This window comes from Callospermophilus lateralis, chromosome 19, assembly GCF_048772815.1.
Source record: "Callospermophilus lateralis isolate mCalLat2 chromosome 19, mCalLat2.hap1, whole genome shotgun sequence".
In the NCBI taxonomy this organism is placed as follows: Eukaryota; Metazoa; Chordata; class Mammalia; order Rodentia; family Sciuridae; genus Callospermophilus; species Callospermophilus lateralis.
In genome coordinates, this window is record NC_135323.1 from 36,770,915 (window position 1) to 36,790,463 (window position 19,549).

The 19,549-nt window shown below is 47.1% G+C and overlaps 1 protein-coding gene across 1 annotated transcript in view; it reads right to left on the bottom strand.

Moving 5' to 3' along the window:
• LOC143385233 (kinesin-like protein KIF19) overlaps nt 1-19,549 on the bottom strand; it is a 44,005-nt gene that overhangs the window by 18,136 nt on the left and 6,320 nt on the right. The window contains exons 4-12 of the mRNA XM_076840600.1: nt 18,021-18,108; nt 16,995-17,131; nt 16,626-16,751; nt 15,745-15,939; nt 12,595-12,747; nt 11,864-11,986; nt 8,701-8,848; nt 3,633-3,810; nt 2,163-2,343 (exon numbers count right to left, since the gene is read on the bottom strand). Coding sequence (XP_076696715.1) covers nt 2,163-2,343; nt 3,633-3,810; nt 8,701-8,848; nt 11,864-11,986; nt 12,595-12,747; nt 15,745-15,939; nt 16,626-16,751; nt 16,995-17,131; nt 18,021-18,108 — 1,329 coding nt within the window. The remainder of the gene's footprint in view (nt 1-2,162; nt 2,344-3,632; nt 3,811-8,700; nt 8,849-11,863; nt 11,987-12,594; nt 12,748-15,744; nt 15,940-16,625; nt 16,752-16,994; nt 17,132-18,020; nt 18,109-19,549) is intronic.

The following is a 19,549-nucleotide window of genomic DNA, read 5'->3' on the forward strand; positions in this document are numbered from 1 at the left end:
TTATGGCACAGCAAGCCCCTCTTCTTGGGAACCACGAGTAGCAAACTTTTTAATGGCAGTCGTCTCTTGATCCATCAGCCCCACTGAACCTCAAGTTTCCTATTGACACATTGTGTTTTAGCTATAGCACCAGGGCTCACCACTCACCATGTGCCCACCTGTTGCCATGGGAAACAGAGATGCCCACTTTCACACTGTGGAGCAGCCCCTACATCTGTCGTGTGATGGATGGTCCACAGCCAAGGTTCTGGGTCTCCCAAACCAAGCAGCACATGAGAGGAAGCAGGAAGGGCTGAGGCCCAGCTCCTCCACTATACACTCACAGACTGCTGTCCCCCTTGTAGGAAATGGGCTGGAAGCCCTGTCAGAGTTCTCCAGAGAAACTGAACCCACAGAAGCCCCATACAGATATAGACATATATTGTGTACATGTCTATGCACACGTGTGTATATATACTAAAGTCAACTGACTGCATATGCTAACCAGGCCTACAAAACACCTTCAGAGCAACGCCCAGTGTTTGATGGCATCACTGCATCCTGTAGCCTGAGGGAATGCATCAAAGTAACCATCATACCTCACAATTCCATCCAGGCCCCCAGAGAGTAACATGTGGGCCAAGCCACCTGGTGAGCCCAGAAACAAGGTCCCCAGGAATGGGTCAGATGACAGTTTCCAAAGCACTGAAGAGCTGCATCTGGCCACCTTCTTAATTGGGATCAAAAGGGGACCACATTGAAGGAGTTGGCCCAGCTCCCCAGCTGCTCTCCTCCTACTGGGCATTACTCTTTCCCTGAAGACCTCCCTGACTCCCAGGCTACACTAACAGTCCCTCCCCTCCCTCACTTGCCCCTGTTCCTGCATTGTTGCTGTGCTGCTGTACTGAACTGCCATGCCATCTCTTCCCACTAGGTGTGAGCACAAATCATAGAATGTGTCTTGTTCATCTTTAGGTCCCTAGGGCCTGTCATTAACGACACTTAAAACATTGATTTGTGTTTGATTAACTGTTAACTAAGTAGTCAAGTAACAGACTTATCATTTACAGACTCCATTGCATATCAATATTCATGCTTGTTCTTGAAGCCATGCTTTCTTATTGATGCATATTAGCGGCTCAGGCAGAAGCCATTTTTCTTATTTTTTAGAAGTTGGAGGAAATCCAACTTTGAATTTTGAAATGAAATTGCACGATCCCCATGCTGCAGTCAGATGTGGTAGTATCAAGTTTTTGGTTTGGTTCATAGCTTCTAAGTGAAATAAATCCTACCTACTCGTAACAACATGATGTCATCAGACACTTTTTGCACTGCCTGAGAAGATACCTGAAAGCATTTACTAACGAGCTGCTACAGTACATGCTTCTGTGGAATCTCCAATATGCACCAGTTCAGCAATTTTCCTGAAGTGAGACTATTAGATAACCAGCTATTATATAAATAGCTCAAATGTAAAAAGACTTCCATCTCCTGAGAGGAACTTGAATGTGGCTTCCTTCTGATGGTGCCCCTGGTCCTTGCATGACATGCCCAAGACCAGAATGAGGGGAGGAATGAGCCAGATGCTCATGGAATCACTCTGCAAACTACAAAGTGTTCGCTCTGCATGGGGGTTATTGCAAAGGGAATGAGCAAGCTTTGCCATTCCAGGGTATCCAGAGAAGGCGAGGCGGGCAGAGTCTCAGTGGAGCAAACATTGCCACTCCTGCCCCACTTTCACACACACTCAGGCTCCCTGCCCTGAGCTCCCCCTTCACTCCCTGGGGCAGCAAAACTCCTCAGGAGGGGGCAAAGGCATTGGGTCAGACCAGGTCAGGTCCCAGCTCTGCTCCTTCAATTTACTCAATACATCTTTTTTTCTCCTGCTGTACCACTGAGCAATATCCCTAGTTACTTCTATTTTTATTTTGATATAGGGTTTCACTAAGTTGCTAGCCTCAAACTTTCAATCCTCCTGCCTCAGCCTCCCAAATTGCTGAGAGTACAGGTGTGCGCCACCATGCCTGATTTAATTTATATCTGCACCTCAGTTTCTCATCTCTAAAATGATTGTGATTGATTTATTCCATGGGATGAGCTGATGTTCACAAAGAGCCCACCCATCCATTGGTTCATAAGCACCATCCCACTTACCATGAAAATGCTGTGTCTGTCTCTCTCACCTTGAGGGCCGCAGTTTTCCGCTGCTCAGCTAAAAGCAGGCCAACTTCCTCTCTGGCCAGAACCACTTCGTGCGGCTCCACAGACTCGCCCTCATCCCCATCAGCATCTGCAGGCTCCTCATCCTTCTCTGGGTCACCCTTGTCCCTGTGCACATGGTGGTGGGTCTTCTCCCGTTCCGAGCTGTAGCATGGCAGAGGGGACAGAGTGCAAGCCACACCAGGGGCAGGGAGTCCTGGTGCCTCAGGTCCCAGAGCCTTTCTTGGCCCCAGCTGGCTACCTCACAGGTGTGGACATGAAAATGGAGCAGAATTGGATCTTCTGTATGATCTTTACTCTACATATGATTCCCTCCCTGCTTGCCCAGGACTCCCTACAGCCACCTTGACCTTAAATGTGCCCCTGCTGAGCCTCAGTTTCCTCACTATAAAGCTGTATAATGGGGCTGGGGTTGTAGCTCAAAAGTAGAATTCTTGCCTAGCATGTGAGAGGCCCTGAATTCAATTCTCAGCACCACATATAAATGAATAAATAAAATAAAGATTCATCAGCAACTAAAAAAAAAAATTTAAAAAGCTGGATGATGACAGCCTGCAGGTTCTGGGGCTCGTGATGATAACTGTGACAACTCAGGGCTCTGTGCAAGGTGCCACATTAAATCTAAACAGGAGGATCCCATGGAAACTATGCAAGAAAGAGGGATAAAGGGAGTCAGGGCAGAAGATGTCTGGCCAGAGAAGGACAAGACTGTGACCACGTTTTTAAAATCTAGAATTCCTCTAATATAAGACTTGTGCTGTTTGTGTCATTGAAAAAAAGAAAAGAAACAAAACAGAAAGGAAGGAGAATAAATACAGATAGAACTGGAAGTAGAGGGTAAAGGAAATAAATGAGTTTAAATCCCAGGGCTGTTTTAAATGACCCATAGTGGGTAGCTGTGTACCCTAGTTTGTCCAGGGCAGTTGAGGGGATACCTCTTGTTCCAGTGTAATGGTAAATAGTGCCCCTTTTGCCCCCAAATGTGTCCTAGGGTAGATGATGGATGTCATGGTCAGTCTCTAATGTGGTCACTCTCCCCTCAGCAAGGATGGACAGGGAGCAAGCGTGCAATGGGAGAAAGAGCTGAGGCCCAGGAGAAGCGACACCATCTGCAAGCTGATAGCTCTCTAGGACTCTTCCAAAAATGGTGTTGATCCTTGCCAACCCTCATGGATGACCCTGAATCACAGCTTATGAGAGAACAAAGGGGTCTGGAAGTTTCTCCTACCTGGCTCTGCTTAGCCACTGGAGCAGAAGAGTAGGGGGTGAATGGGTAAAGGAGACTGACTTTGGCTGATATCCTTCTGGGGCAACACAGGCAGGAGAGGATGTATGGGGCTCCCATCAGTGGTCCCCACTACCTCAGGCAGGGACCCCTACCCAGGAAAGACAGTGCTGGGTATGTAGGATACACAGCAGGCAGCCACACTCACTCTGCGATGGTCAGCAGGTGGCGAGACATGTCCATGTGCAGCTCGATGTTGGTGTTCTCCAGCTCCACCAGGCTGCGCCGCATCTCCATCTGCTCCTTGAAGGCCCCGATGAGTTGTGCCCGGATCTTATTCATCTGCAGGCGGCTGTCCTCCTCTGTGTCGTGGGGGGTGATTGTGACTGCAGGCAGGAAGGGGGATGGCTGTACCAGGAGCAGTTTGGCTGAGCCAGGGTTGAACCCCATGCTCACCCACCATGGAGGGGAGTGATACATGTGTGGATGAATGGAAGATGGCTGGCTGGGTGGGTGGACGGATGGTTGCATGGATGAATACACATGTGTGTGGGTAGAAAGATGAGTAGGGCCTGGGCACAGTGGGCACCACCTGTAATCCCAGTAATTTGGGAGGCTGAGATAGGAGGATTACAGATTGGAAGTCAGCTTGGACAACTTAGTGAGGCCCTACACAACTTAGCAAGATTCTGTCTCAAAATAAAAAAATAAAAAGGGCTGGGGATGTGACTCAGTAGTTAAATCCCCAGTATTCCCTGCAGGGAGTGGGCAGGGAGGAAGGAGGAGAAAAAGGAGGAGAAGGAGGAGAAGGACTGGTAAGTAGGAGGGTGCATGGATGTGTAGATGGATGGATGGTTATACTAATAGATAAATGGATAGATGACTTAGAAGGATTAAAACCCTCTCTTTATCTGGTTTCTGGTCAAGAGTTTGGCATTTGAGTCTCAGTAATTCAAAGAGGGGCAAGATTGGGCTAGCCATTCTAGTCTAGACCTTATTTTCTCAGCAAAACCCTGCCAGATCCTCACTCTGCATCTGCCCCTTGCTCTGATAACACCCTGGCTTCTCCATCACAGTCCTCTATATGTCTGGAATTAGGTGGTATTTTGTAATAAATACTTCATATCTGTTTTGCTTCTAGACTGTGAGCTCCACAGAGCAGGAGGAAACTTATGCTTTCTGTTTCAGTGATAGATTCTTACCTAATAGTTAACCAGTAATTAATCAATGGCTTTTTTTGTTTTTGTTTTCTCATGTTGCTGGAGATTGAACCCAAGTCCTCATTCAGGCCCTGTGGTCTTCCCACATGCCCCAGTAGGTAGCTGGACTCTAATTTATGTAATTTATTGCCTGTCCCCGTAACCTAAATATCAAGGAGTCTGAATTGATGAAATAAATCGTGATGTGTCCAGAGGAGTCACTACAACCATACCAGCAAGATTTGGGGAGCACGGTACCCCAGATAATGCTCATGGAGTAATGTTCCAGATTCCACACATCAGTGCCCCATAGCACAGCAGGACCTAAGGGGAACCTGTCATGATCTCAGGTCAGCAAGAGACCACCTTAGACCAACTCTAATAAATAAGAGCCAGCAGAGAAATTATCATGGTGTGACTCTCTGTTGACCACTGGCCCCAGAGCCCAAGCTTCTTGATAATTATCTAGCTTAGTGAATTCTCTGCAACATCATACTTCCTATTCTACTCACCCCCAAGTCCCTCTGGCCCTCAAAGTCTCACTGGCCCAGGGAATTTAGCCTGTCGTCAATTGCAGCATCCCTTCTTTGAGTTCCCTTCACCAGCTCTGCTGCTTCATCAGAATTCTCACCTTTCCAGAACAGATCCTCTATTCTCAGGGTAGCTATGACCCACAAGCCCTAGAGTGCCCATCTCAGAGCTGGAATGAGCAAGCTGGGATGCCTCCTATGGAATGTGGTATTATGGAGGGTGGGGTGGGATATCATGCAGACAGATGACCCCCAGATATGTGGCTGGAGAAGAAGCATGTAAAGAAATGTAGCTACTAGCAGGGCTTGGTGGCACACAACTGTAGTTCCAGCTACTTGGAGGCTGGGGCAGGAAGATAACTTGGGCCCTAGGGTTCAAGACTAGCCTGGACAACACAGCCAGATCCCATCTCAAAGGAAAAAACTTTAAAAATATACAGGAGGATTGTGTAGGTTGTATGCTAATATTATGCCATCTTACACAAAGGACGGAACATCTGAGGACTTACATATTTAGGGGGACTGGAACCGATTCTCCTCAAATACAAAGCAATGATTATATTCACATGAGCAATATGAGAACATATTTTTGTTGTTAAAATTTCAAATAATACATCAAGAGTCAAAAGACCCTCTTCATCATCTGATCACCTTCTCTTTCAGACCAGTCCCCTCCTCACCAATAACCATGGTTATCATGGTTCCAGGTCTTTCCTCTGCACAGTTGTGACATGGGCGTGTCTACGAAGTTAAATGGGGTTTTGTGTTTGGCTTTGGGTGTTCATTTATAGCATCAGACAGTGGCCCTATTCCTTCCAGTGCTTCTCCCCAGCTATGTGTCTGGGGGCCATCTGTCTGCATGATGCTCACCCTATCCTATGAAACAGGCACAGAGCATTCCATAGGAGGCCACCCCAGCATTCTCATTCTATCCCTGAGATGGGTACTCTGGGGCTCGCTGGTCACAGCTTCCCTGAGCATAGAGGGCCTGTCCTCTCTGAGAGGCATGAAGGGGCTAACTGCTAGGTTTGTGCTCACCAGGGCTCCCAAAGACACACATTAACCCACACTCTTGTGTTAATCCAATCCCATTTTACAATCCCAATAACACTGCTTAAGGCTATCTTTCCACACTTGATTTTACATTATTTTATATTATCTATTTAATAAACATTTCAGTTACCTGGCATTTTTTACAAAATATTTTTTGTTGTAGATGGGAAAAATACTTTTATCTTATTATTTTTAGGTGGTGCTAAGGATTGAACCCAGCGCCTCACACATGGTAGGCAAGTGCTCTACCACTGAGCTATAGCCCCAGCCCATGTTACCTGACATGTTAATTTTAGCTGATCTGAGAAGTGAAAAGTGAGAAGTGAAACTTATTTCCAACTTGCATCTCTGCTTTCTAGTGCATTTGAGAATCTTTCCATATGTTTACTGTCACTAAAAATTCTTCTATGAGCTGGGCATGGTGGTGTATGCCTATAATCATAGTGGCTTAGGAGGCTGAAATAGGAGGATTGTGAGTTCAAAGCCAGCCTTAGCAGCGGTGAGGTGCTAAGCAACTCACTGAGACCTTATCTCTCTAAATAAATTACAAAATAGGGCTGGGGATGTGGCTCAGTGCCCCTGAGTTCAATCCCTAGTATCAAAACAACAACAACAACAACAAAAAAAACACACCACCACCACCTACTTCTTGGGGGGGGGCGGTTGGGGCATGGGAGGATTAAATGAACTCTAGATAGGGCAAAGCAGAGGGAGGGGAAGGGAGGGGTCATAGGGGTAGGAAAGATGGTAGAATGAGATGGACATCATTACCCTAAGTACATGTATAAAGATATGAATGGTGTGACTCTAATTTGTGTACAACCAGAGATATGAAAAACTGTGCTTTATATATGTAACATGTAATACATTCTGCTGCCATATATAACAGATTAAAATAAAAAATTAAAAAATAAATTCTTCTTCTATAAATTGACAGTGCTTTGCTCCTTTTTAAAAACTGAGCCACTTATTCTTTTTTTTAATATTTATTTATCAGCTTTTTAGGTGGACACAATATCTATATTTTATTTTTATGTGGTGCTGAGAATTGAACCCAGTGCCTAATGTATGCTAGGCGAGCATGCCACCACTTGAGCAACATCCACAGCCCCCATTTACTCTTTTTTATTGATTTTAGAAGTTTTTTTATAAATGTTGGCAAGTCATACCTTCTTTTTTTTTTTTAATACCTTTATTTTGTTTATTTATTTGTATGTGGTGCTGAGGATCAAACCCAGAACCTCGCATGTGCCAGGCAAGTGCTCTACAGCTGAGCCACAACCCCAGCCCTAAGACATACCTTCTTAACAGAGCAAAGAATATGTATGTACATGCACATCTACTGAATTTGACTTTAATAGAAGTGTTCTTTTTTTTTTTTTTTTTTGTACTAGGGATTTAATCCAGGGGCACTCAATCACTGAGCTACATTCCCAGCCCTTTTTCTTTATTTTGAGACAGGGTCTCACTAATTTGGCCAGAGCCTCACTAAGTTGCTGAGGCTGGCCTCTAACTTGCAATCCTCCTGCTTCAACCTACTGAGTTGCTGGGATTACAGATGTATGCCACTGCACCCAGCTTTGATAAAAATATGCTTGAATGTTCTTAACTGCTGACAAGTTTTGTCATTTTTTAAAAATTTTTTAGGTGTAGATGGACATAATATCTTTATTTTATTTATTTATTTTTATGTGGTACTGATTGAACCCAGTGTCTCACATATGCTAGGCAAGTGCTCTACTACTGAGCCACAATCTCAGCCCCAAATTTTGTCATCTTAATGTCAAACTATGTTGTGCTTCCAGACTTAGGAGGAAACTAACTGAATGAAACTGACTTGTGGAGCACAGAGGACAGGGAAAACTGCCTTACAGGCATGGGGTGTCACTTTGGAATGATGGAAGTGCTTTGGAGGTGAGGTTGCACAAAATTGTGACTGGACTAAAAGCCACTGGATTGTTCACCTTAAAATGGTTGATTTTAAGTGACTCCACCTCAATAACATAATAGGCATCAGAAGCAACCATCAGGGAAGTTAGAAACTTAATGCCTTGACTTTGCAACTTTTTTATAAATCTAAGAACTATTTCAAAATAAAATGATTATCTTTAAAAAAGCTGAATTAGTTTAAAAAATGAAAAGTTTAGAAAAATGAAAAGTTGAGAGAACAAAGAGAAAAGGAGAAGTAATGTTAAACAAAGAAAGAAAAACTGAAAAATTAGAGAAAAGCAGAAAATAGTCCAATTCTATTTTACAGGAGCAGAAACTGAAGCTGGGGTTATGGGTTCCTAGTTAAGTAGCGTCTGAGTGGACAAAAGCCCACGGCAGGGTCACTGAGTCACTCTTTGAATGAAGATGCTCATAGTGAACAAGGTACCACATGCTTAGGCTAGGAGAAGGAATGGGTCTGGTGGTCAGGGATGCTGGCCATGGAACCATGGTGGGGGACAAAGCCACTGAGGCCAGCAGGAGGCATGATGTACACTCATACTACCTTGTACATCTGGGACGCCAGATTCGCTTTTCTTCTTCTCTTGTTTCTCAATTTTTGATTTAAGGTGTTCGATCTCCCTGCGTAGGTCAGAGATGACATCCGTGTACTGTGCGATGCGGTAGGAGACATTCAATAGGTTGCGCTTGACCTAGTGGAAAGGACATGTGGCCTAGGTCAAAACTGCATGGGAGATGATGTATAAACATGCTTAATCTCACTCCATTAAGAATGGCAGCCATTATGAAGTCAAACAACAATAAATGCTGGCGAGGATGCCGGGAAAAAGGTACACTCATATATTGCTGGTGGGACTGCAAATTGGTGCAGCCAATTTGGAAAGCAGTATGAAGATTCCTTGGACAGCTGGGAATGGAACCACCATTTGACCCAGCTATTCCCCTTCTCGGACTATACCCAAAAGACCTAAGAAGAGCATACTATAGGGATACAGCCACATCAATGTTTATAGCAGCACAATTCACAATAGCTAGAATGTGGAACCAACCTAGATGCCCTTCAATAGATGAACGGTTTTAAAAAATGTGGTATTTATACACAATGGAATATTACTCAGCACTAAAAAATAATAAAATCATGGCATTTGCAGGCAAATGGATGGCATTAGAGCAGATTATGCTAAGTGAAGTTAGCCAATTCCTAAAAAACAAATGCCGAATGTCTTCTTCTGATATAAGGGGGGTGACTCAAAATGGGATAGGGAGAAAAAGCATGAGAAGAAGACTACCACTAAATATGGAAGAGAGGTGGGAGGGAAAAAGAGGGAGAAGGGGAGTTGCACAGAAGATGGGAGGAGAACCTCATTGTTATACAGAATATATATATGACATTGTAATGAGTAAAAGGAAAAAAAAGTGTGTCACATTAGAGTGGATAGAGAGAAAGGATGGGAGAGGAGGGGAGGAGTAGGGAGGATAGGAAGGGCAGCAGAATAGAATAGACAATATGATTGATGTATGTACATTCCATGTATGTATTACATATCAAAATGCATTCTACTGTCATGTATGACTAAAAATAAATAAATAAATAAAAATTAAAAAAAACATGCTTAAGTTGTAATCTTTAAAGTAATATTCTCAGCCTTGAAAAGGAAGGAAATTCTGATCTGTGCTACCATATGGATGAGCCTTGAAGATGTTATGCTCAGAGAAATAAGCCAGTCACAAAAGGACAAATACTATATGATTCCACTTCTCTGAGGTCCCTAGAGCAGTCAAATCCACAGACAGAGAGCAGAATAGTGGGAGCCCAGCTGGGGAGGAGTGTCTAGCGGGCAGGGTTTCTGTTTCTGTGATGAAGTTCTTAGGTGCTTGTCTCTTGGGCTCAGCTTTCATGTCACCCCAAAAGATCTCACCTGAAAGCCCTCTTTGTTGAAGTTCCTTTAATTCAGTATTCTCTGTTACTTTTGCCATAGCAGCATGTGGGGAGCCACTCTGAATGATTCGTGCCTTCCATCCTGGAGCAGAGAAACTTTGACTGGTCACTACATCTCATAGTGACCTGGACATTCCCCTGGTCCAGGAAGGTTGAAGACGCGTCTTCAGATGTAGGTGTGTCGCCCCATGGATTGAGCTACACTCACCTATTCCTGTGTAATACTACCCCTTTGCCCTGTTTGGGACAGACTGTTTCATGGAAACACCCTTTGTGTGTCCCCTTCTCTTGCTCTGCCTTTGGTTGTGGCCTTCCTAGGTGATAGTCAACCTGCTGACAGCAAACATCTCAAAGCTAGACTCAACCCCCTGAAACTTGACCCCTTGCTTCATTTGCATGGCTTCTCTTCAATAAAAGGGTTCAGCATGAGCTTGCTCTCTCTCTTTTTGCAGACCCTTAAGATCAAAGGAGCCGTCACAAGACCCCAAAGAAAAAGGTATCTCTGTCTCCTGTGTGGTTATTTCATGCAGCTCAGTTCACCCGGAGTTTCTGGGAGAATGGAATAAATTAAACTACAGGGAGAGTTTACAGCCATGCCTGGCACATAGATAGAGGTGCCCATGGCCTAATCCAGAACATGTGAGTATGAACTTATTTGGGGAAAATGGTCTTTTAGATATAATTGACCTCAAAATGAGAACATCCTCAATCAGGATGGATCCTAAATCCAATGCCAATTGTCCTTTTAAAAGAAGCAGGTGTGGTGGTTCGTACCTATAATCCCAGCTACTCAGAGGCTGAGGTAGAACAATTGAAGTTTGAGGCCAGCCTGGGCAACTTAACGAGACTCTGTCTCAAAATGAAATAAAAAGGGCTTGAGGTGTAGCTCGATGGTAGAGCACTTTCCTGGCATGTGTAAGACCCTAGTTTTGATCCTCAATACCACCAAGAAGAGAAAGAGAGGGAAGAGAGAAACAAAGAAAAGAGGGGAGGCCCCGTGAAAATGGAGAGAGATGGGGAGAGGCAGTCATAAGCCACAGGACTCCCAGAGCCTCTTGAAGCCGAAGGGGGAGGAGGATCCTCCAGTAGAGCCTTCAGAGGGGCTCAGAAGGAACTGTCCACACCTTCATCTCTGACTTGTGAGAGACGAAGTCACCTAGTTTGTAGTAACTCATTGCTGCAGCCACAGGAAGCATGCAGATGTGGGTAGGTAAAGTCTCTACAAGGGTTGGCTGTTATTTCATCTCCCTACTGCAGAGACAATGGAAGTGGGCACAGAGGTCACTAGCCAGGGACAGCAGTACAGAAAGAGACCCAAGCCATCTAGCTGCAGGGTCTGTGCATGACAGCCACCCCCAGCAGTGAACATAAGTGTAAAATGTGGGAATGAATGAGCAAGTGAATGAATGAGTGAGTTAGCAAATGAGTGAGAAAATGGGTGGGTGAGCAAGTAACGAATAAATGAGTGAATGAATAAATGAACAAGAGAGTGAATGAATCAGTGAGTAAATGGACGAGTGAGTTCAAGAGTAAATGAATGTTCCTATGTACATATATGAACACACAACCAATGTGATTCCATATCATGTACAACCAGAAGAATGGGCAGTTATACTCCATGTATGTATAATATGTCAAATACATTCTACTGTCATATATAACTAATAAGAACAAATAAAACAACAACCACAAAAAAGGAGTAATGAATGAATGAGCAAGTGAGTGAGAGAGGGAGTGACTGAGTGAGTGAGCAAGCCAGGGACCTTACCCGCGTCTTGATGTTCTTTGCCCTGTAAGCATAAAGCAGTGTGGTCCGCGACTCCTCGAAGCTGGTGCTTGCTGGGCTGATGTGGGCAATCATTACTGTGCGGCTGTTCCCTCCCAGAGCATCCTGCTTAGGTGGAAGCCACTGAGTTAGGGTGATGGGAGTCCCGTTCCCCTCTGGCCAGGGCAAAGCCTTCCCCCAGCCACCACCAGACCTGCCTGGATCAAATCCTGAAAAGGGACAATGATGCTTGGGAACAAGGGGCTAGTGACTGCAGGATGAAGTGGGACCCATTCCAGGCCCACCTTGTCTTTTTTCCGCTCTGATGAGAGCAGATTAGACCAAGAGATGAAATTTATAGGGACATTTATTTACTGCTTTGCCTATGTGTTTATTGGTACCCTGCCTTGCTGTAGAATAAGGTGACAGCATTCAGATCAGTAAAAAGAGGTATCTTCTCACATCATAGCCATCTGGGATGGGACTAGCAGCCACAGGGAAGCAGTAGGCTCCTCATCACCAGGGGTTTGCAAATAAAGCTGAACTTTGCTGGGGGCAGGGAGTGGATGGGGACAAGTGACCAGGGTAGTTTCATGGTGTTCTCCTGCCTTCAGAGGTTCCTGGAAGGACCCTGATTCTCAGGCCTGGGCATCACTCCTGACAGGTGACTTAATTCCTGAGAGACTCGGTCACCCACTGAGGCCCACACAGCCTAGCCAGCCAGGAGCACTCACCTTCAACAGACGCGTGAGTTTGCTATCGCGGAAGTTCACATACTGTGCCCGGCTGCCGCCCTTCTCACTGAGCGCGTTAATGCAGTTACCCAGTGCTAGCAGCGAGCGGTTGATGTGTGCGCCCTCCTTCATCCTCTTGCCCCGGTTCTGGGTCTGTGCAGGAAGAGGCCAGGCTGAGCAGGTGGCTCTGGGCCCATTCATTCTTTCCACCTCCACTTCTCCATCCTCAGGGAGGGGACAAAGGCCTGGAGGCAAGGGAGTGAAACAGCCCCCATCCTGCCCTGATCCTGGTGGGGTTGTTCTCCGAGAGCTCTTGGGGCTGGAAGACACCCTTGGCATCGTGCAGTGGAGTGGCACACAGCATTCCCAGTGATGCTGGGCTCTGACCCATGTGCAAAAGATGCTCATTGTTGGATGAGGTAAACACAGACAACAGAGACATCTGTCCAGAGAGACCCACTTTATATTAAAAACTGGTGTGTTGGGTTTTGCCTGGGAAGACCTGGTCCTACCCTGGCACTCTCTGGTCCTACAGGCCCCCTCCTTTGAGGGCTCCCACCCGGCTCTCTGAGAGGAGACCACAGCCCCAGCTTTCCATACTTTCCAATGCCATCTTCTTTGTTTTCTTCAAATCACTAACTCTCTTGGAAACCATTCACTTTTCATGTGTTCAGTGTTTTTCACCTGATATTCCACAGAATACAAGTTCCACACAGGCACCACCTGTCACTTGTTGGCCATGTGTCCCCAGAGCCCATTCATCTGCAGACCCCTAGACACAGCAGCATGCCAAATCAATGCATATGCCATAGCCCCGCACACACTCTCTTAAGTCCAAGCTGCCTCAAGAAAGTGACTCCAAAATACTGTCACTGCAGGGAGGGATTTTTGTTTTCCTTCTTTTGCCTATCCATATTTTCCAAATTTCTTTCCTTTATGTTTAAAATCAGAAAAAAAATTACTATTGCTTTCTTTTTAAGGGCAGGATTTTGGAGTCAACTGAAAGCATGGTTTGAGAATGACTGAAACTACTTATTGCTGACAAATCTCCCTGTCTGTGTTCCTATTCGCTCAAAGGGGCAGTGATGGTGATAATTTCACAGAATAGTGTATGGAAAGGCCACATGGAGCAGGTACCCAAGAGAGCAACAAATATAGCTGTTGCTCTCACTAAGCAGAAGCCAGTGCAGGGTAGGACTTGGGCTGCCAGCATGGCCTAGAGCCAGGGCAGCCACTTGTGTCACATTCCTGTGAAAGACCAGGGCATTTCTCAGACACCTTGTACTGTCTTATGTGAGTGATTTTCTTTGTAAGAGCAGAGCAGACCCCAGAGACAGTACACCTAGGCCACTGAGTAAACACTAAAACACCAAGGCCAGAGAGGGACGGTGGCAAGCCCAAAGGCACACACTAATATAGAGCAAAGTGAGGGCAGGGATCCAGGACATGGACCCTTTAACTACCCTCTCCCAGAGCCACATTCTGGGAAGGCCAGTCTGGTCCCCACTTTGCCTTCTAAGAACACAGCTGCCATCCTAGCTGCTGCCCAGAGCTCAGGGCTCTCCTCCACTGCATTCAGCATTGTGTGTGATCTGTCTGTACTAACCATGCCTTCTATTTTCTGCCTTCTGATGCTTCAACATCTGGGGCCTTGTTGACGCTGGGGGGACCATCCTCCCAGGGTTAGTCAATTCCTGAAGCCAGTAAACTACTCACCTGAGTATTCATTTTTCACTTGCCAACTCACCAATCCATAGCTCATACCCCAACCACCACTGCTGTCGACCCTCATTCTCTGGGCCACCATCCCCCTACCCTAGTCATCCAGGGCCAGGTACAGACAACTAGGGATGCCCCCACCCAGGTCCCAGAGCACACTGGCATTTTTCAGACTGGCCAACCCTCTGCCTGCCTGTCCTGGTTCTGCTCACCTGTTCCTTCCTGGGGAACCACATCAAAGTCTCTGCTACAGTCCTGCTCCCACTCCCTTCTGAACTACCCAGTGCTTCCCTTTGTTCTCTGTCTGCTTCTCTTGGGAACCCTGACAAGCTTGGAATGGCAGTCATTCCTTGATCTGCTGGCCCCACTGTGCCTTACAATTTCTGTTAATACATTTTAAAAGAGTCTGACAGGGCCAGGCCCTGCTTTGCTTTAGCAACCTGGGGACCCAGGGAAGGGGTAGATATAGGGCAGTGATAAATCGCCATCCCAACATCCAGGGCATACAGTGCAAACCAAAATGAGAAAGGAAGTGTCAAAGCAAGAATGGCACGGTTTGGGCCAGACTCTCCCAGGTTCAAAGCTTGGGTAACTTCTTATCACCTTTGTTCATGTCCAGGTCACATTGACTCCAGCCACAGCTCCACATTATGGCACAGGCACAATGCTGCCCACCTCAGTCCACATCAGGAGGGACACATGGACTATGAACCTTAAGTGCCTGGTTAATTAGAGGGACATGGAGTGTCACTTGCTGATGACAATGATGACCCACACAGATCCATGAGCTCCTTCTCTGGCCTGGCCCTAGGCTAGTGCCTGCCCTTAAGCAATGCTCAGGCCATTGGACAAGAGATAAGGAGCCTAGTGCCCTCATTTAGACAGGAGGAGCAAGGAAAAAGGAGCCTGGAACTTGGGGAGGGCACTGGGCTGGTGCTCTGTAGTGCCTAGAGCAGGGCCTGTAGCCTCTTACGCAAGTCACATGTACGGTCCCCTCAGAGCCTCTCTGCCCCGACTGTTCCCTCTGCTGAAATGTTCTTCCTTGTACTTCACCTAGCTCCTCAGGACCTTTTAAGGCTCAGCCCTGAGACCCCATCACCTCTGGCTCCCACAGCTTCTTTGAGGACCCTGACTCTCAAAGACCTGCCTCCCTGGATGAAATTGCCTACAAGCAACTCCCAAGAGCTCCAAGTTCTCCAAGGGCAAGCACATGTGTGGCTCATGCCCCCGAAGAGCCTGCGGCAAAGGAAGCCCCTGTATCTCTGGGCTCATTTCCCTCAACATTTAGCATGTGCTTCTTCTCCATCAGAAAGATGCACTGGGCACTGGAGACATAGCTAGTCAGGGACAGACAAGGTTCCACCAGAAACTGGAAGGGGACAAGACACTAAGGAAGTGATCATAATGACATTTGAAAGGGTGGGCATGGACCTGGCATGCCCTTTCTGAGCCCGCCAGGTCCACCATAAAGAGCCTCCCGAGGCGCGCTTCCTCTGCCAGGTCTGTGCTGCGGCTCTGCTGGTGCACAGTGACCTGCAACACAGCGTGGGAGCGGGATGACGTCTTGTTGGTGGCTGTGGGTTCCTGCGTGCGCTGCCGATTTCCTCTGGTGAGGAGCTGCATGATCTGAGGACAGAAGCAGGCAGGCGGTCAAAGACTGTCTGCATAGCCACACACCATTTCTAGAAACACCCAGAAAAGAGAAAAAGGATGGCCTCAGGGCTGGGATGCTTACAGCAGGAAGGCAGCACCTCACCCGTGGGAGCAATTCTGGTCAACTAGTTAACAGGAGATGGCAGAATCCTGGCTCTGGCCACTGCCCATCCTGTCCCCTACCCGACCAGTGGACTACCTATCCCTTCTTCACACAGTCCAGCACAGCTTCACAACACTGTTACGTGGAACTCCAGGCAACAGTACAGATTTGCTGGAGTTGGCAAGTGTGCTAAAAACCCATCTGCTATGCTACGGAACTCAAGGCAGTAACCTCAGCTGAGCACCCTGATCATGGTGCCCAGGGAGGATCAGCAGAGGCAGCAGATGGAGAGAGAGGATGGGGCTGGAGAAGTACTTGCAACCTGCCTTCATTAAGGGAGTCATCATTAGGGTCAGAATGGCAAGTGGATTTGGACCTAAGCCAATTCTGATGCTGTGATTGCTGGGGCACCGTGTTGAGAAGGACCCAGATCAGCACCAGAGGCCAAGGAAAGCATGTGGGACCCATCAGTAATGTCTGCCCTGAGCACCTCAGCAGGTGGATGTTTGCCAGGAGAGGATGGTGGGCTCTGGTGTGTGGCTGCCATCATCCTCACCTCTTGGGCATTGGAGGTGGAGACCTCTGTGATGCCTGCAATCTGGATGCTGCCCTTAGAATCTTCCCTCAAGTCCAGAAACCCTGAGGATGGGTTCAGAAGGTCCCGGATCACTTCATTATAAATCTGGGAGAAGAGAAAGTTTGAAACAAAGTAGCTTTGGTGCAAAGAACTATAAAGACCTACATACCATGGAGGCTTGAACTGCCAGAAAACATCAACCCCAAGGACCAAGGCTTTTTATAGGCCAACCAGCATTTGGGGCAACACACAGAACTGGGGATTTCACACATACAGCTGTTTAATCTGGTGACATCATGTCCATGGGGTAATGGAGATGGGGTAACGGGGACAGGTGGGCAGGCCCACCTCAAGATAAGATATAGACACGCTATAGTCCATGTTGTCCCGGGTCTTCTCAATGGCCTGGAAGAGGTCAGTGAGGGTCTGCAGGTAGATGCCAGGCTCCGCATCCATGCCCAGCATGGTATGGGTCTTCCCTGCACCTGAGGAGGGGTGGGAATTCCTGAGTGGGCTCAGACATGTTTTGTTTCTAATTTTTTTTTTAGTTGTTGATAGACCTTTATTTATTTATTTTTAAATTTATATGCAGTGCTGAGAATCAAACCCATAATCTCACACATGCTAGTCAAGCACTCTGCCACTGAGCCACAACCCCAGGCCTAACATGTTGTTTTATTTTTATTTTTTTAAACTATATTATTTATTTATTTATTATTTGTATGTGGTGCTGAGGATCGAACCCAGGGCCTTGCACGTGCGAGGCGAGCGCTCTACCACTGAGCCACAACCCCAGCCCCTGATATGTTGTTTATAATAAAGAGAATTAACATTGCATTAGGTAAGGAGGTGCTTCCCTCTCAAGGATGCTTCAATGTCTCCCTCATCTCTGCACATAAAGGTGAGGAAAAGATTGTTCTTTTCCTTCTAAAGCCTGGCACATGGTAGGGCTTGTTATGCATATTGAATGAATGAATGGAACAGATGCACACAGCATGACTTTGACCAAGGTGCTTCTTAGGACCTCTCTCCTTGTCTAAACAGTGGTAGGTCAGGGCCTGCCCAGCTCTAACCCTCTGTGGTTCTAGTTTCTAGGGATGAGAGGTAACTTAGCTTTGCAAATGCTTGTTGAACACAACTACAGAAAGTCTATGGGTTCTTGTGGGCAGCAAAGTGTAGGCTTGGGTGCAATTCCAGATCCCCCCTGGTGATTATATGACCTTGGGGAAGTTCCCCAAGCCCCCCTAAGCAGCATCTCATCTGTGGAAAAAGAATATTCTACCCACTCCTAGAGCTGCTGAAAGGCTACAGGGTGCCCCCACACAGGGTCTGATGCTGTTAAGAGGGCCCACTGCCACCAGCCCTGCTTGGTACCTGAGGGGCCGTAGGCAAACACTGTTGCGTTGTATCCAGAAATGACGCCTTCCACTAAATGCTGGATGGTGGCACAGTACACGTCTTCCTGAAGACAGAAGATTAGTCAAAGGACAGTCCAGCCCAAGTCTGACCATCTGACTGCTTGGCGAGGACAGAACCTACAAATGTCTGCTCTCTCTGAATGTGCACAGGAACACACAGGAGGGAGACTAGAGAGAAGCCTGGTGTTAGAAATGCCTGGGTACTAACCCCAGGCTGTCGCTGGGTAGTTTTTTGGCCACTGCCTCCACCATGCCAAGCCTCATGGTGTGAGACAGTGCTGACCTCACAGGCTGGTTCTGAATGAGGATTAAATGAGAAGGTAGCAGGGACCTGCCACCAGAAGGCCTAATGCATGAAGCTACTAAACACAGGTGAGTCTTTCCCAGGGCTTCTGAGAGAATTGAGAGGAGCAGAAAAGAAACAAAGGACTAGAAGGAGGGACAGACTTGGAAGTATGTGAAGAGTATTTGACCATCTTTACAAGCATAAACTGGGAAGGTGGGCAGGTAGAACATGATACAAGGCAGCAGTGCCAAGCAACAGGATTGTATGGGTGGTGAACACGCTGTCCACAGGGGAGTCCAAGGAGAGACACTCCAGGGCTGGTGTGTTTTGTAGGTCCCACCGGCCTGATAGAAACAGCAGACACCCCTTATATTGTACCTCCTGGGTGCCCACTCTGGACCTTGTTCTCCACTCATGATACGATCTGTAGCACTGACTGGTCACAGCTCCCCTGAGCCTGGGCTGGAAGACCCCAAAGTTGGCAATGCCTCCCTCTAGCTTCAAATGTACAATCAGAATCTGGCGTCTGCGGCCTTCTGTGTGACCTTAGGCAGGTGGCTGACTTCCAGAGATCTGTTTCCTCATCTGCAGAATGAGGGTGTGTTCCTGTGTCACAGGGTTGCTGTAAGGTTTGTCAAATGAGGTTTACTGGGCCCTGGAGCACAGACATGGCACAGAGCAGCCACTTGATGCCCGTCAATGAGCAGTTCCTTCTACCTTTGAAGCCATGAAGACTCTGAGAATGAGGAAAAACAGCCTGCTCAGACAGCCATGGGGGCTCTGCTCTGCTTCCCAATTAAGTCCTGAACCGAGGGGGACATTCCTAGTACCAGAAGGTGGCCACTGTGTTTCCAGCAGGCCCTCTGGTGTGCTCTGCAATCCTTGCTGAGATGCCATCCATGGGAATTGGCCTCGGGGGTCCAATGGGCAGACAGCATAAGTCAGAAAGAGTGGTAGGCTGAAGATGGCCACAAACTCCACCAGTTCTCCACTGAGGTGTGGAGTCCAATTCCTGTACCCCAGAAGGTGACCAGCCTTTAGGACTGGCTCTCTCTGTCATACTCTGAGCCCTGGCTCCCTCTATAATGTAGAGTATCCAGGTCCCACTCAGAAGGGAGGGGCAGATGACACATTGGACAGTGTTTTGTCCCTTAACTGGTGGTAGTGATGTGAAGGTGAAGGAGTGGGTCTTCACACCA